Here is a 17,456-nt window from a genome sequence, read left to right as displayed (position 1 = left end):
TTGCAGACTTAGATGTGTGCCACCCCAACCCCTGTGCCAACGGAGCCACGTGCGTGGAGAGCGCAGACTCTTTCAGATGCTTATGCCTGCCCAGCTATGGAGGGGAGCGGTGCGATGTGGGTACGAGTTCAGTTTCAGCCAACACTAACACCCGCTTCGGTTTCTGGATCAAGCAAGTGCATGAGAGCTTCATCTGAGCTGGAGGGTCACATCACTCAAACTACAAAACAGGTTTTGGCTGCTGGCCTCTAAAAAACAGCAGTTTGAGGTTTGCTCTGCGTCTGGAGGATCTGCAGATGATCAGCAGCAGGAAATGAGATGAGATCGCCATCTTTAATGTAAAGCATGGTTTTCAAATGATAGAGGCCTCTTTAACTGTAATGATTGGAATGGCAGGAGATACCAGGTGAAGTGAGGCAGCTTTGTGACGACACCCATAGAAAACAGTTTACTTCTAGTTCCAACAACATGAAGTCCAGTTTCCCTTTTTTTCTAGGTACATACACCGTCAGGTTGGAGTCGGACAACATCAATAAGCAGTGATTGGCCGAGTCAGACTGAGTCTGTAAATAACTCAACTAAGAGATAGAAAACACTTAGTCAAAACCATTTAAAGACATGATCTGAGACTGAACAGACTTATGACATCACGAACATGAAGTGAGATCAGCCTCAAAAGAACAAGACGGCAGATCTCTGAGCACCAAACTTGGCATTGCGTCAATTAAAAAGGACACCATCTATACGTCACTACCAAATCTGCGGCCCTGATTGGTCAAAGTTAAACTAGGTAATCTTTCAACATGCGTTTTGCATATACAACTTGCGTAGCGATTTTTGAATGCAGGAGTCTGAAAAGCACATTTATAGAGACTTTACATTGGAATTGGTTGCTTGAACGCGCGTTGCCGAGGGCGGTGTGAGCGTAGCTTTAGAAAGAGACACACAGTGGTAGAAAAGAGGAAAGTTTTAGTATTTTATGGCAAATAACTAGTAAACTGTGTGTACTTGTACTGGACTTTACTGCCTTCTGAGAGACCCAAAGCACCTTACAGTCACAGACCCATTTACCCATTCACACACTGATGGCGGGGCTGCTGACGAACACTGGTGCCAACCTGTGGGGTTCAGTGTCTTGCCCAAGTACACTTCAACACATCAGCCTGCAGGGTGGGAACCAAACCAGTGATCTTCTGATCAGAGGTTGACCACTCTACTCTGGCCCCCCATATTTCTTAGCAAACATTTGTTGGAAAAATTCTCCACCAGACACAAAAAGATGGTTTGTATTTTGATCTGTTGAACTTTCTGTAGATCTGATGATTTCTCCATTTCAGAGAGTTTATATAAAATGAGTCGGGATAAAGGAACAACCGATCTAAAGACAAATCTAGCAGCAGACTGTGTCTCAGTGCCTCTGTCTGCTGGGGTTTCATCAGCTACAGATTACTTGATATACTTTTACAGACTTCATAATCTAACGAAGCCTCTGAGCTCCAACTTCGTCACACTTATTTATAAATGACGAGAGTAATGTCAAAATAATTTATTATAAACTTTGTAAAAATTCACAACAAGTCAGAGTGTGGCTGCAGACCTTCATCCATTGGTTCAAGAACACAAACCCAGATTTAAAAACCGACAGAGCAGATCAGAGCAGGAACATCTGAATGAAAAAGAAGAGTTTCTAAAAGCAGCACAGCAACGTCTGAAGACATCATGCTTAAAGTGCGCTCTTACATTTGAAAAATACACGCTTAATTAAAGATGTAGATCTCATCCACGACGAGCAACACCTGCTGGTTTTCCAGAAATCCTGCCTCACCTGCTGCTGATTACTCGATCAGGTGTGTTTAGCCAATGAGGAACTTCGATGACAGGTTGGTTGAAAAACATGTAGGACAATATCCATGGAGTCTTGGAATTGGACATCCCTGTGTTTAGAGGAGAGATTTCCAATTCCAAGACTCGACGGAAATTGAAAAGGAATAACAGCTCAGAGGTTTCACTAAGACTGTGTGGAGTCACGCTCTGGAACATGGCTACTTTGGTTGGAGCTTGTGTGTGAACCAAAATCTGACCTGAGACTTCAGATGTTGTGTTTGTTGTGGGGGCTGCAGATGAGCAGCACTGTGCCGAAGGCTGGACCAAGTTTCAGGGGAACTGCTACCTGCACGTCTCTAAGCGAGAGACCTGGCCGGGGGCGGAGCAACACTGCAGAAGCCTGAACGCTCACCTCGTCAGCATCATCACACCTGAGGAGCAGCAGTTTGTCAACGGTGAGCGTTTGGCCTTCATGCATACACCTGTGAGGAGACAACATGATGAAAGCCTCCTACCTTCTTCCTCCTCAGCAAACGCAAAAGCCTACCAGTGGATCGGCCTAAACGACAGAACTGTGGAGAACGACTTCCACTGGACCGACTGCACTCCCGTGGTGAGGCCACAACCAGTCTTCATGGTGCACTTTGAGTAAAACTCCAAGGGCCTCATTTATAAAACTTTGCGTAGGATTTGCGTCAGAAGTGGCGTACGGATGAAACAAATGACGTGCGTACGCACAGAAATGTTCGGATTTATAAAACCGTGCGCACGCACATCCTACGCATCTTTCCCTTAATAAATCACAACCAAATCTAAATGCAGCGCAGCTTTTGCGGCTTCATGACACGCCCATAGTTGCCCATAAATGGTCTGTGAAACGCCCACAAATGAATATTCATTGATTGCGAAACCATGGCAAACACAGAGAGGAAATCAAAAAAACGGAACTTCACTCGATGTGAAGTAGAAGTTATCGTTGGCGAGGTGGAAAAGAGGAGAAAATGTTGTTTGGAGGGCACAGTGTGGGCATTATTAATGCCAAAAAGGCACGTGAGCGGCAAACGGTGGCAGACGCCGTAAATGCTGTAGCCTCACAACCTCGGACCGTGGCTGAAATAAAGAAGAAATGGTCGGACATCGAAGTCGAGGCAAAAGAACGTCCAGCGCTGCATCGCCAGAGTGTGTCTGCCACGGGGGGGACACCAGAGCTGACCCCTCTTGATGAGAGACTGGCGGCAATAATTGGGGAATTCCTTTTAAGTGGAGCGGTGACTGAGGCGGAGGGGGACACGACGGGCCAGATGCACCGGGTGACACCCCCCCCAAAAGCTCCAACAGGACGGCTCGAGGAAGTGGGAACCGGCTCATAAGCCACTCGTCCTCGTTTTCCAGCAAGTCTTCTTGCTGTCTAAAGATGCGTTCACTCTGAGGTCTTCCATTTGCCACATCTTCTAAGAGCGCAAGATCAGCCATTGTGCGTCATTACGCATTGTGATGGGGCATTTTATTTCCCTCCATTTAATAGGCTCCGTGCACGAAAGTAAGGAGTTCTACTTCCGCCGCCTTGAGTGTGAGGCCGACCATTTCCGGCTTGCGACTTCTATAGCGGCGACACAGCAGATTTTGATTGCGAAAGATGGCATATTTCACCCGTTTTCTACAAGGTCTCCCAAAATCGACGTGAACGACATCTACAGGATTGTCGACCAGTGCGTGGTTACATGGGCAAAATATCGTGTCTAAAATATATAGCGTCGAAAATACCGAAAGGAAATGTGTCCCGTTGTACTGTAGACAAACCTGTGCTGTCACATATGCAGCAGCTCGGTAATATACGAGGCGATCTTCCAAACGTGCTTTTATTAATTTTATGAATATTATGAAGTGCCTGTTCGCTCATCATTTTATATTTAATCCTTGTGGTCAGTGCTTTTTTTTGTGGAAGAAGAACAGAACTGAAGAACAACCCAGGGTTAGGATAGGCTAACAACACGGGCTAACAACATTAGCCTTTTGATGGACACAATATCCAGGACAAACCATGTGGGAAACGCTGCAATCTGCATCCTGGCTGCACGTAAATGATCAGCCTTTATTTGTCGGGGCACAATTAGATACACAATTCCATGTGTCGTGATTTTTTTGAACAGTTTCTAAGGACTGAGCGGCATTTCTGCTCTGAAAAGCTCACACACACTGTGTGCTCTGCTCTGTCCTCGCGAGTCTGGCAGCCGCTAACCCAGAGCGGCGGTTCGGCTCGCAGTCCGAATTCTCACACATAACAAAACTCACACGTAACAAAGCACCCTCCCCTCAAACACATTAATAAATCCGGCTGCTCTGCTCAGAGAGGTTCACTCGGTCCACTGGCACCGGAGCCCGAACGCAGAGCTCGGATGCCGGGTCCAGACCTCAGAGGACACGCATCCCCCCCCCCCCCCCCCCCCCCCCCCCCCGTATCTCCCTCGTGAGGGGTGAAAGAGAGGGGAGACCCAGCGGGGCGAGAGCGGAGCGGGGCTTTACACGGGGCGTCCGCAGAGCCGCTGGTCGGTCCCGTATGAGCTCACTAGCTTTCTCTCAGCGAAACACCGTCTATGCATGACGTAACCCAGAGCAGCAGTGACACACGATCGGAATGACCGTTTACATGAACAACGATCGGTATACCCAGCTATCTCGATCGGAAAGAAATTTTGATCCGAACGAGTCTGACCGGGGCAAAGTATTCCGAACGGCGTGTTTACATGACACATTTTCTTTCCGATTGCTGCAAATACGAAACACGACTCGTCTTGCTTTGGGTGAAGTCCTCCCGCCGTGTTCACCATCCATTCGGCTCTCACCGACACATATACTGGAAAGCTTATATTAGTACTGTTGTACTTTGACAAATTCGCACACGGGTACACAACAATGTTGTGATGTCTTTGTCACGCGTTGAAACAACAAACGCCTTTCTTTTACCCGAAATCCGCTCCTATTTACTCAAATCTAGCAACTCAACAAAACTCCCCACAACAATAACACGACCAACAGGAAGTTGTCGGCCTCACACTCGAAACACGGAAGTTAACCGGAAGTTCTATCGTGCACGTAGGCTATTAATCATCGAAATTGTTCAGCGCAAATGTAATTTCTTGTTGCTTTCTGAATGGTTGAGACATACGCCATACATTGTTTTATCAAAAATAAAACAAACTAAAGGCATATGCATGAATACCATAATTCCGAAGAAATGTTTTACTATGAAAACAACTTTCCCCAGTGGACAATTAGTACGTCTGTCCGTCCGTCCGCACGCCCGCACCTATATCTGCTCCGCCAGACGGACACATTAACGATAGATATCAGTTTTATACATTATTTCGTTCTGTTAACTATATTATTTATGAGGATGAATTGCACAACATGCCAATATTGTAGAACATATTTCACTTTTCTTTTTGCAAATAAGTGCTCATTTGATTTTCTGTTGTAATTTTCGTTTGATTTTTTTTTTGTTTGTTTCACTGCTGATCGATCAAACGGGTGTTCGTGTAGGCTGTTCATTGTAAGACTTGCTTTGTGAAGTCTTCATGTTATTTCTGACAGGCAGTATTGTCATTTTCACTTTCACGTGTTTCTTCCATCTGCCGACGGTGTCGCCGTTTCTCATTTCACCCGTTTTTGTGCGTACGCCTGGGTCAGAGCTTGAGTGAAGGACCGCACATTTTCCCGTCAAGTTTGCTTTTTATAAATCTCAACTATTGCGTACAGAGTGGCGTAGGCCTTCTTTTGTGCGTACGCAACGTTTATAAATGAGGCCCCAAGTCTCCACATTTGTTCAAAATGACATACAAAGGATTCAAGTTTTCTTCAGTCTGCAGGCAAACTGGACTGAATGAATTAGTGTCTGATTGCAGACTGCTCACTGACCTGGCAACTCGCTGCCTCATCAGTTTTTCCTGGTGTGTGCAGAGGCGTGTTTGTTCGTCTCCTCTGAGCTCCTGTTTGACATGAAAGCAGCCGGTTGTTCACAACACGCTGCATCACTCCAGAATAAATGCTGATCACCTCCGTTCATAAACATAACCTCAGCCTCTCCACACCGAACATATTCAACACCAGACAGCTGCAACAACAGCAGGTGAGCCTCCGCACAGAGGTTTCCACACCGCAGAGCGGCTTCCAGGAGGTGTGCAGCAAAACAACTGCAGCACAACGCTGGTTTGCTTTCACTCACCTGGAAACAGGTGTTCATCTCATGTTGCAATCATTCCTGTCTCCTCAGCAATACCAGAACTGGAAGCAGAACCAGCCGGACAACTACGGCTCTGGAGAAAACTGTGTGGTGATGATTTGGCTCAAGAACGGCCTGTGGAACGATGAGCCCTGCCACTACCACCTGCCATTCACTTGCAAAAAAGGCCCAGGTTTGTCTGCTATAACTTCTGCCCAAACGATGGAAAACTTCCATTTTCTTTATGGCCAATGACCATCAGGCAGGATAACCCCGTTTTCTGAACTCTTTTCATTTTCTGTAAATGTGCTAAGTGAGTTAAATGTCGTATTATGCCTGTTTAGCACTCAGTCTGGCTCGTAAATCAGGTGCTACTTGTTTGCGCACACAAACTCTCAATAATGTTGTGTAGCAGCTTCATACATTATATCGCTCTGGGTGATGTCACTGCAGTCTGGCAGTGCTGATCTTGCTTTTAAGACCCATAATCTCTTGTCTCTGATTTCCAGCTTGTCCTGCCTCCCTCTGAGTTTGGGAGGGGGGTTAAGGTTCTGGTTCATGTTTGTTAAATCAAGTGTGTTTCCACCTGGCCGTTGTGCTTACAGAGTTTAGGTTGAACAGCTGGGAGACTCAATAGAAAGACATCATCAGCTGTTCTGGTGATTTTAGGGTAATTCTTGCCTCCGCAGACGTTACACAGCTCTGCTGAGGCCTCCTTCATATGATGGAACATTTAGTGTCACAATGACAACCGTCAGGCCCTGTGTAATGTCAAAATGGCCCCCATTTACAGTCAAAAACTCAGAAAGTGGTGAGCAATGTGTAGAAACCTCCACGGCTTTAGGAACTGTAAGTAGTTGATGTAAACAACCAGGTCTCCCATTGTCTGTCTACTATGGTGTTAGCTCCTAAAGCTGGATTGTGGTTTCTGTGATGGTTTTGTTCAGTGAGGACTGTAAAACTGAGACTCAGCAGTTTCTCGTGCTGCAGAAGATCTCCACAGTCATTGGGAGTTGGGTCATCTAGACCCACTAGACAGTGCTCTGAACCTTTTTTCTTCAATGATTTGTGATCTTCACTGGTGTCCATGGATTACATGAAATCTTTCCACCTTTATCATGGTAGGGAGAACACGTCAATGCAAGGGTGGGGTCATCTAAGATAACACAAGGGATAAATGAGAACTGGGCTGAGTGAGTCCTCCCCCTGGCGTTTCAAACAGGAAGTGCCTACAAGAAGCTAACATCCTATAGACTTCTATAGAGAAATAAACAACTATTAATCAGTCAATCTATTGATCAGAATAACAATTCTGGATCTTAACCCTCCTTTTTTAAACATGTTCTTGATAATCGTGTTTTCTTTTATATGTTTTCTTTATTTCAAGTTATTAAAGTTATGAACTGACCAATCAGATGCCTAAACAATGTGGTACCCCCACCTTGAACATTCAAAACACTTGATAGATTTTGACAGGTGTTGCCATAGAAACGATTCAGACTGACATGGACCAATCACTGCGTACTGACTGACTTCTTCTGGCTCCAACATGTCGGCGTCTGTGTTGCGGAAAATGGCAACTGAATTGGCTTGATGTGGTTGGAACCGGAGGTAAACCGTTTACTCAGTCCAGGTCTCTTTTACAGTGATGTGGTTTTGTCCACAGCCTGACTGGCATTTCTCTCACAGACTGTTTGTGTTAACTTGGATAAATGTATTCATGATGGGGAGTTTGGCTTCATGCTCGTCCAGATGTTTTGAAAATGAGGACTTCTAAAGTAAATTCGTCACTGAGGAGGTGGAATCACGGTTCACCTTGAAAAAAAAACGAGGTTGGGTGCAAACAGGTCGTGTAAAAGGTTTCCGAATCTGTAAATCAAATGAAACCACATCAAACTTTTTGGAAGAATCAGATCTGGAACACATAAAGTGGTAATTTGGTGGATTGTTTCTAGGTGTCTACATGCACGGCCCTGAGACCATGACACTAACGAACAGACTCTGTAATGACCACACTAAGCAGAAATGCTTCAGCTTTTAATGCAGCTAGAATGTGTCTGTGCTCAGTTTCATGCGGAGAACCCCCACATGTGGTAAACGCTGTGATGTTTGGGAGGAAAAGGCTGGAATATCCTGTCAGGTCCATCGTGCGTTATCAGTGCAACCCCGGGTTCAGGCAGCGGCACTCGCCAGTGATCCGCTGTCAGGCAGACGGGCTCTGGGAGACACCGCGGGTGGAGTGTGTCGATGGTGAGTCCTGCAGTCTAAAGTAAAACCGCACAGCCGTTCTGTCTTATGACTGCTGCTGCGCTTTCGTCCCATAGCGAAGGCCCGGACAAGAGCAGGGGCTGGGATTATCAGGAGGCTCCCGTCAGCGACGCAAGGAACTGCTCGGTCTTCATAAAGAGCACTGGATGAACCCCAAAACTATGGTCTTATTCAAAAGAAACGACCCAAGGAATGCACAAGCTGAAAGGTCTGCATCACCCCGACATGCGGGCATGGACCGAATCCCTCCCTCTATATATATTTGTAATAGCTGTATTGGTCCTGCATGTTGAGCGTGCAGGTGGAGCTCTGCATGCAGAGCTGCAGGTGTAACATCCGTCCGTCTGACTGCAGGCACACACAAATACAGAGACAGGATCCTGGATTTATTTTGAGGACGAACTGAGCAAGAGAGACAAAGAAAAGCTTTCTTCCATTCCTTCTTCTCATCTCCTAACACTGAAGCATTTACAGAATCTTCCAGACAAATGTGGGTGGGGGGCACTGTAAGCTGATGTGCTGTAAAAGAGTGTGATGGAAAGTGCAAGCATCTGTGCACAAACGCTGAACAATCAGAGGCCCCCCATCCCTGAGCCTGGATGACTGCTGACTCAACAAAAACCATCTGATAGCAGGTGGAAGCCAGAAAATGTGAGCATACTTTCAGTGGGACAGTTGCAGGGGTGAAGCTTGTTTCCGGACCTCCCAGCCTGATGATGGTGGTGGTGGTGTGTGTGTGTGTGTGTGTGGGGGGGGGGGGGGGGGGGGGTCTACAGACACGAAGCACTCTGCAGGTCTGAACATTTGTCAAAAGAAGTCTGGCTCAGTTTCTGCCTTCTGTGTGCTTCTCTGTGGAGTTCCTCCTGCATCCGAGTGCGTTTTCTTTTTTGTGAGGACAGCTGGAGAACACCAGGAAGGTCCTGATCTGCTTTATTCCCTAAAGAATGTTTGTAAAGCCCATTATTTTAATGTTTGTTTGCAATTGTGAATAAAGTATTGGCTCTTTGAGATTTCATTTTAATACCACTGATCCAGAGATCAATATGTTCTTCCCCTGTCGAACCCTTCAGGTTCCACCCTGCCTTCTTCTCACAGGTTTGTGCCACATTTCGGATTTTTTTACGGATCCAAACTTGTTTCTCCGTCAGATCAGCAGAGCTTCAGACCATCCATGTATCATGTTCTGAGCCGCTGTGTGAGGCTTCGGTCCCATCAAACGTATTTTCCCTTTGGTCACAGAGCTCTCAGAAGAAAAGGGGTGGAGCGTTGCTCTAACAAGTCAGAACCTAAATGAACAACTAGTAAAAGTAGATTCTTGGTTCAAATGCAATAAATTGTCATTAAACACTAGCAAAACCTTTTTTATCATATTCCACAAATCCAGACACAAATCCACCTACAGGAAATTAAACATAAATATAGATGGGCGATCTCTACAAAAGGTGGACTCAATAAAATTTCTTGGAATCCATTTAGATCAATTCATAAATTTAAAAAAACACATGAACTACTTAAAAAATTATCCAAATTTGTTGGTTTATTCTATAAGATTCGGCACATGCTCCCATCAGATGCATTGCTAACATTGTACAGATCCCTGTTTGAGCCCCACCTGAATTACTGTAACATCATATGGAATAACACATACTCTACCTACACGGCAAAACTCCAGATTACACAAAAGAAAGCAATAAGAGCAATAGCCTGGTCCATGCCAAATTCTCCAACGGATCCACTCTTCCACAGATACAGCCTCCTTAAGTTACCAGAACTCAACACGTATCACAATGCATGCACAATGTACAGTGTTGTTTATAATCTAAATAGTCGTTTGTGTGACCTCATACCACTTTTTCCGCCCTCTTATCACCATGACACCAGGGGAAAGCATATGCTAAAAGGCAAAAACAGAAAGTTTCAATGCACAAGCTTCTCTGTCTGTACTAGAGGTCCATAAACTTGGAATACATTAGACAATGACATTAAACAGTCTGCTAGAATATACATGTTTAAAAGTAAACTGAAATTGCTATTATTGTCAACATACTGTACAGATGCTGCTCCGACCGAAACCACCTATTAACGTGTTCGTGATTTCTCTCTGTTTGTTGACACTTATATAGCCACACGCCTGAGTTGATGTTGTTCGAATTCATTGTTCCATTGTCCAACGCTTTCCACTATATTACCATCATTTTCTCATATTATTATTGTATTTTATTTATATAATTATTTTCTTTTCCTTTTCTTTTCTTTGTTCTTCCGCCACTCATCTTCTGTACTTTTATGCTTGTTTAATATGCTAGACCCCTAATAATAAGCAGCTGCTTTGGGGATGTCCATTTTTTCCACATTCTGTATTGTGAGGGGATTTGTTTGCTTTTGACACGTTGTGGAAAAATAAAAATAAACTAAGTAAATAACTAACTAACTAATACTCAGAGGTTCCCGTTCACCCAGGATCACACTGACAGACATGAAGCAGAACCCATGCTGCAGTCACCAAAGATGAGAACAAAGATGAGCAGCAATACGTTTATATGGCATTGATGCACTGACTTCAGTACATAAACGTGTACATACGTGAACATCAGTCAGGTCACAGCCTTGTTGGGACATGGTGGCCGTCCAACTACTACATCCATCTTAACAAGAATGTTTGAAAATTAGTCATGTATGTTTTGGCCCACTGCAGCCGTTTCTGCAGGGGGTAGAAGGTCTCCGTAGAACTGCAAGCCTCTGGAGGATCCTACACCAGCAGCTTCAAATATCTGCTTGCTGCTTTGTGATGGTATTTCAGCTGCTGCTCTCTTAATCCCATGGATTTGTCTGACAGAAACCTTCCACATTCTGCCTTTATCTGCACCAACCTGTGAATCAGCCACAAATATTTTAATAATATGAAGATCATGCTTACGTTTTCCTGAAATGTCTAAGGTTTGCATATCTAGTCCAAGGCATTGGAGTTTGAGGAGTCTTTTGCAAGGGAGAAAGAGTACTTATGGATTGGTTATTAATTTTTAAGAAGTACCAGGCTACTGAAGAGAATGTCGTGTTTTAATTTATATTTTACAGTCTGGTTAGGTAGTTCCCCACACCAACTCCCAGTCCGACACAGGAAGTGGCAGAAATGCACCTTGACATTGGGGCCTCTCGCCATTTAAAAAACAAGTTGTTCTATCTGACTAATTTGTCTTACCAGGAGTGTCAAACTATTGCATGAATCTTATTTGAAACGATAACTATTACGTATTCTGTAAAGGATAAAGCCAGTCTTTTATCAGAAATTAAATTACGAGAAAAATGCCTGATCCCGTCAAACTGTGACTTCCACAAAGTTCATTAACTTATACGTTGCATTATCATCCTTATACCATGGTCACTTATGAGAAATATTAAATCAATCATTAGTACTTAAATCTTGTTTTTTTCAGTGTGACGGGTTGTTGTGGTAGCAGTGACCATGCCTGCTGTACCTTTGCTCTGCAGCAGACTCTACACAACAGAGAGAGGTGGGATGTATCCTAATCATCAGGAGAAGTTTAAAAACGCCACTCCACTGAAAATCCAGTTTTCTGTGTTTTTATCATACTCTTGTTGCATTTTCTCATGATGGAGGACATTTAAAAGGCGTTTTGGCTTAAAATTGCATTCTGAGTAAATGGTGGTGAATCAGGAGCAGATGAAAAACTGTTCAGACGCGGCAACTGAAATGATCGGGCCACCAGCTTCCTGCTCTGCTCCATTCCGATGCCTCCACTGTCAGACAAATAGATCCCAGAACGTCTTTGTTTTCCTCGCGGGGGCCTCACAGTTGTTCATCGAAATGACAAAAGGAAAAAATTCAGAGTGACAAGATCAGCTGACAAGAAGTCACACAACAACCAACAACTGAACACAACAAACCAAAAAGAGGTCACCTAAAACAAACTGAGCTCAGGCTCAGATGTCTGAGTGTTTCCATGGAAACAGGTCTGGAATTATGAAGTCAGCTAAAAAGGCTCTGTCAGAACCCCGCCCTCTCAGCACCATGAATCTGCTCTTTCTGCTCTGAGTGGGCGGAGCCCCTTAAGTCATCAGGGATCAGGTTAAAACTACATTTAGACTCTTGAGTCCATTCAGGTTGTTTTTCTTTTCTCATTTTTTTCACAGTCCCAGATTCCTTCAAGGGAACGACTGTGGATCCAAAGCTCCACCCACTCCTCAACCACACATTTTGACTGAGGTCATGCGGAAACGGTGATGGACGGCAGGCTTTTGTGGTTTCTCCTCGCAAAAAACTGAACTGGGTAAAACTCCTGTTTGTAGTTTGACCTGCTGAAGATGTTTTTTCCCCCCAAAACTGCCCTTCAGATTCTGAAAACACGACCTCACATGATGAGGTCAGCATGTTCAAACCTCCCAGGGTCAGTCTTGGATTCATGTTGAATTTCAGGCTTTTTGATTGGAACAGTTTAAACCAGCCTGCCCCACACACCCATACTGACAGCGAGGCTCTCATTGAGACAAAAAAGAAAAAAGAAAAAGAGCAGCACCCTACAAAATAAAATAGCATCTTTTTTATGAAAAACGAAAACACAAAGGGGAAAAAGATAAGCTCTGTTCAAAACCATGAAGACAAACCATTTCAACAGGTGGGAATGAAACAAACCACATAACGAAAATAAAAATGACCTCTGTGGGCTTCCATACTGCCTCCTTGTTGACAGAAAATCTGGCAACATCCAAAGTAACCATGCAGTCAAAACGGATAAATAAGTTCCCTAGAGCTTAGTTGTTTCTCCCTGCTTTTACTTTCTGAAATAAAACTGACAAATGATGAAATATTTAACAAAAACTATTTAATTTAACATCTCTTTTGGAAATTGTCTACTAAATCCAAACTGTAAAAATGTTTGTAGAACAAAGCAGCAGATGTGTTGTGAGCTACTGTTAGCTTGAGCATCTCATGAAGAGAAATACTAGAACTCACTCAGCAGAGCAGTATGGTAACGCTTTCTTTTACAGTACAGTACTTACAGTGTACTTAAGTGGTATTTACATGGTACTTATTGTGTAACTACTGGGTACTTTCAGGGTATTTACATGGTACTTTTAATGGAATTTACTGGGTACTTACAGGGTGCTTACATGGTACTTTTTTATGGGACTTACTGGGTACTTACATGGTACTTTTTTGTGTCTACTCTGTACTTACATGGTACTGTGTATTTATGTGGTACTATTTGGTTTATACTTATGTGGTACATACTGGTTATTTTTAATATACTGACTGGGTATTTACATGTTGGGCAAAGGTGTCTTTTGTGGTACTTACCACATGTAAGAACAAGGTAAGTACAAATAAAGTACCTTGACCTTTAGGTCTGCATTTGTATGTTTCATGGTATTTACCACAGAAACTACCCCTTGAGTACAATGAATAGGGACTGTAAAAAAAAATCAGCCCTATTTCCACTCTATTACTTGGTACTTGCAGTAGTAAGTACTGAATATGTTCACGTATTACCTTCCCGTACAGTGCACATGTGACAGACAGGGCTGTGGGTGGTAGTTTGTCCCTCATGGTGTTCCATAGATGAACATTCATGGCCAGCACCTGTCTGTTGAGCTGTGATTGGCTCACAAGGCTGATAAATAGCAGCAGTGGGAGTTCCATCTAGGTGCTGGTTTCCTGGTTTGGCCTTGGTGGGTGAGCTTGACATGTGGACCTTTTTTACTAAAGCTTTTAATCATTTGAGTCCTTTTAAAGTTTTTAAGCATTTGAGTTTGCAAGATTTTAAATTCTATTTATATTAACAGGTGGTGGCATGAGTTCTGACCCTGGGGCATGAGAGCAGAGTTGCCACTGCTGTTTTGCTTAGTGTTTTTAGTCATTTTTTTTAACGTTTTAATCAAGCTTGACACCCTTGCTTTTATCCATTTTTAAACTGTTTTTGTGCTCATTTTTAGTATCTTGGTGTCTGGACCTGGCTGAAGGTGGCTGCCTCCTCCTTTTATCCTTATGGTAGCTGGTGGGTGCCATATTTAGTATTGTGTAAGGGGGACCCCCCTGTTTTCAGCCCATAAATTAGTGGTGACCTGAAAGTATATTTTACCTATTTAATCATTTCTGTAAAAATTTTGATAGATCTATTATTTATTGCTTTGCAATGCTTGAAATCGATTAGCCTCATTTGAAACAGAATTTTTGGAGTTTGGTTTTAAGTTACAACCGGAGACCAAATCTCATTTTTGACTCAGACAAGTTGGCTGGTAGATAAATATATTACCAAATGATTCCAATATTTTACAAAGAAAAACTATAGTTGTTCTAGTTTAAGTTACAGCATCATGAAGACATCAGATGAAAACCTTTTTTTCTTAATGTGGCAATTGGTCAAAGCAGATTTAAAAAAAATAAAAAAGAGCAACAACGCCATCCCGGGTACAGGGTCTGGGGAACCCAAAGTGCTGCAACACAGGCGTGCAAGGATGGTGGAGGAGAGGTGGAGGAGATTGGCAACCAAAATAAAACACCCCACTCTGTGGCATGCACACACGTGGAAAAAAACAAAAAATATAAACTAAATCCAAACACGCTCCAATTGAGCCTTCACTGTTGTCGCCCGACACGCTCCGTCCCTGCACTCGGCCCTAAGAAAAGAAGGGGGGGGGGGGAATATAAAAATAAAATAAAGGCTTGGCAATATTGTTTGGAAGAAAAACAAAAACACAATCAATGCCCACCCTCATACCAATAACAGGTAAAAACAGCATAAATCCAGCACAGGGCGTGAAGGGCGTGACACCTCTCAGCAGTTCCCAAGTCCAATGACCATGGAGCTAAGAGGGGGTTGACGCCACTCTGTTGGCTGCAGCAGAGGCCAAGAAGATGACTGTCCGGGCTCGGAGTGCAGCCTGAAGCCCACTGGCAGGAACTGGAGAGACCAAACAAACTGATCACCTGAGCAGCGAGGACAAACTCATCCACGCCTTAAACTCACTGGGGTGTAGAGGGGAGCTCTGGATGCTAGAGATCTTTTCTACGCTACAAAAAACACAGTTTTTAAAAAAAAACCCAAAGCAGATTCACAGGGAGACAGCTTCACCTCACTTACCAAGAAGCACAGGGGGGTATTCCAGAAAGCAGGTTATGCTAGCTCCCACGGTAAGTTTGAGGCTAAGGAAGTGGATAACCTCAGCTTTCGGTTCCAGAAATGGAGGTATGTTTCAGGGTAGGTCAAGTTGCCATAGCAACTCATGCTCTGAACATAACCTGGTCTGGAGCAGGTTTAGTTGAAGGTTAGTTTGTTTACAGAGAGGTGAAGCAGCATGGCATGTCCATTTGAAGATGATTTAGTGGATGAAGAAGCTCAGATAATACTTTTTCCACCGTAAGAGGGTGATAAGACCACATACGGATGTTGGAAAAAAAACTTTATTACTTTGATCTGACTAAGTTATTTGCTTCAGTTAAGATAAATCATTTTTGTTAAGTCAGCTTAAAAATAACACGTAGTTTTCAGACAATTATTTTCCTTTCATTCAAATTAATTCAATTAAGTAGGTGTAACGTTGGTGCTGCTGTCAGAGCGGCACCGCAAGGAATTCTGGGATACAATTCCCTTTGCCTGTCTGGAGGGGTTTGGGTTTAAGTGTGAGTTTTTGACCAAATGAGTTGAGTTGTTTAGCTGTTTTACTGTGTTTTACCGTGTTTTGCCGAGTTATTTTGTCCTACTATGCTAAAGCCTCTGCACCATGAGTGAGAGGGAGGGAGAGGATGATGAATTTATATAGCACCCCTAACAAATCATAGTTTGGTTGAATAAATTTAACTCAATTACTTGCTACCAATAGAAATAATTCATTTAAGTTGACAAAATTGAATAAAACCTCAGACTACGTCTCACTGAAGTATAGCGTTTTCTTTTTTTTTCACCACGCGTTTCCATGGTGACTCCAGAAATCGGCGATCCATTGAGAATGTCTTTATCTACTTGCCGTGCACGTGCATTAACCCAGGATTACCTAGTCGAGCGTAATTACGCCAACTCATATCCGGTCTTTTGGAACCGACATACCCAGAGTAAGCAAGTTCAGGCGGATTTCAGCCAGAGTTCAGGGTTAAAGTCAGGGTAGTTTAAACATGCTTTCATTAGAAATTTGGGGACAGAAGGATTTCTGTAAATGAGTTTGAGAAACAGATCAGAAACCGAGTTTAATATATTTTGAGGAAAAGCCTTAATCATTTTATTAATATTTTCTATTTGATTTTCATTGATTTGAATAATAGATTTAATGGCTTATTTAGGGACAATTATAGAATAGGACGGATATATGAATCTTGACATGCTTTCAGTTTTAGTGAGGATAATTCTACCAAAAATGGAAAGATCTCTCTGTACCCAATTATTTAGAAGAGAGGTACATTTCTCTAGTTTTTCCCAAACATGACGTTTTTCCAGGTCTTTTGTGACTTTAGTTATATGCATTCCAAAGTATTTAACTGCGTATAAGCATTAGATAATGTACAGGGTTTAATGGGTAAGATCTCATATTTGTCTAGGTTCAGTTTGAAGCCTTGAAGCGTTTAAAAGATGTTAATAGTTTTAATTATAGGGATGTCTTCTAGATTATTTAAGAAAATTGTCGTATCGTCGGCTAGTTGGCTTATTGAAAATTCGGCATTTGCAACTGGCAGTTACCAAAGTCAGCATGTTTCATGAGCAAAGATAGCATTTCTGCTGCTGCAATAAAAAGAATAGGTGAAATGGGGAAACCTTGTTTTATACCTTTGCCAATGTCAAATCTCTGGGGCAAACAAACAGAGCTACCGGTGTCATAATAAAAGGTTATAACTACATTTCTGTAACAAAATCAGACTGCGTTTCAGAGATTATTTGGGTTAGGCCTGATTTGAGTCTGTTTGCAAATATATGGTTTAGAAGTTTATAGTCAGGATTTAAAAGGGTTATAGGCCTTAAATTATCTAGATAAGTTTGGGTCTTTACCCACCTTGAGAATAAGATTACAGCCTGTTTCACTGTATGTGTTACAGATCCATTTAGAATGACTTCTTTGAACATTTCAAAAAATTAATTTGATGTTCTCCCAGAAGAACTTTTACAAGTCAGCCCGTCACATCCTGGAGCTTTGCTGTTGG

At 43.1% G+C, this 17,456-nt stretch overlaps 1 protein-coding gene across 1 annotated transcript in view; it reads left to right on the top strand.

Annotated features, from left to right (window-relative positions):
- Positions 1-9,070, top strand: part of LOC101165132 (aggrecan core protein) — a 36,914-nt gene extending 27,844 nt beyond the window's left edge. Inside the window, exons 15-20 of the mRNA XM_023951810.1 lie at positions 7-120; positions 2,121-2,279; positions 2,355-2,437; positions 6,095-6,236; positions 8,111-8,293; positions 8,368-9,070. Coding sequence (XP_023807578.1) covers positions 7-120; positions 2,121-2,279; positions 2,355-2,437; positions 6,095-6,236; positions 8,111-8,293; positions 8,368-8,447 — 761 coding nt within the window. The 3' untranslated portion in view covers positions 8,448-9,070. The remainder of the gene's footprint in view (positions 1-6; positions 121-2,120; positions 2,280-2,354; positions 2,438-6,094; positions 6,237-8,110; positions 8,294-8,367) is intronic.
- Positions 9,071-17,456: the final 8,386 nt, after the last annotated feature.

Source organism: Oryzias latipes, chromosome 3 (genome assembly GCF_002234675.1).
Source record: "Oryzias latipes chromosome 3, ASM223467v1".
NCBI lineage: Eukaryota > Metazoa > Chordata > Actinopteri > Beloniformes > Adrianichthyidae > Oryzias > Oryzias latipes.
The sequence above is the reverse complement of the archived record's forward strand: the minus strand, read 5'-3'. Positions and strand labels throughout refer to the sequence as shown.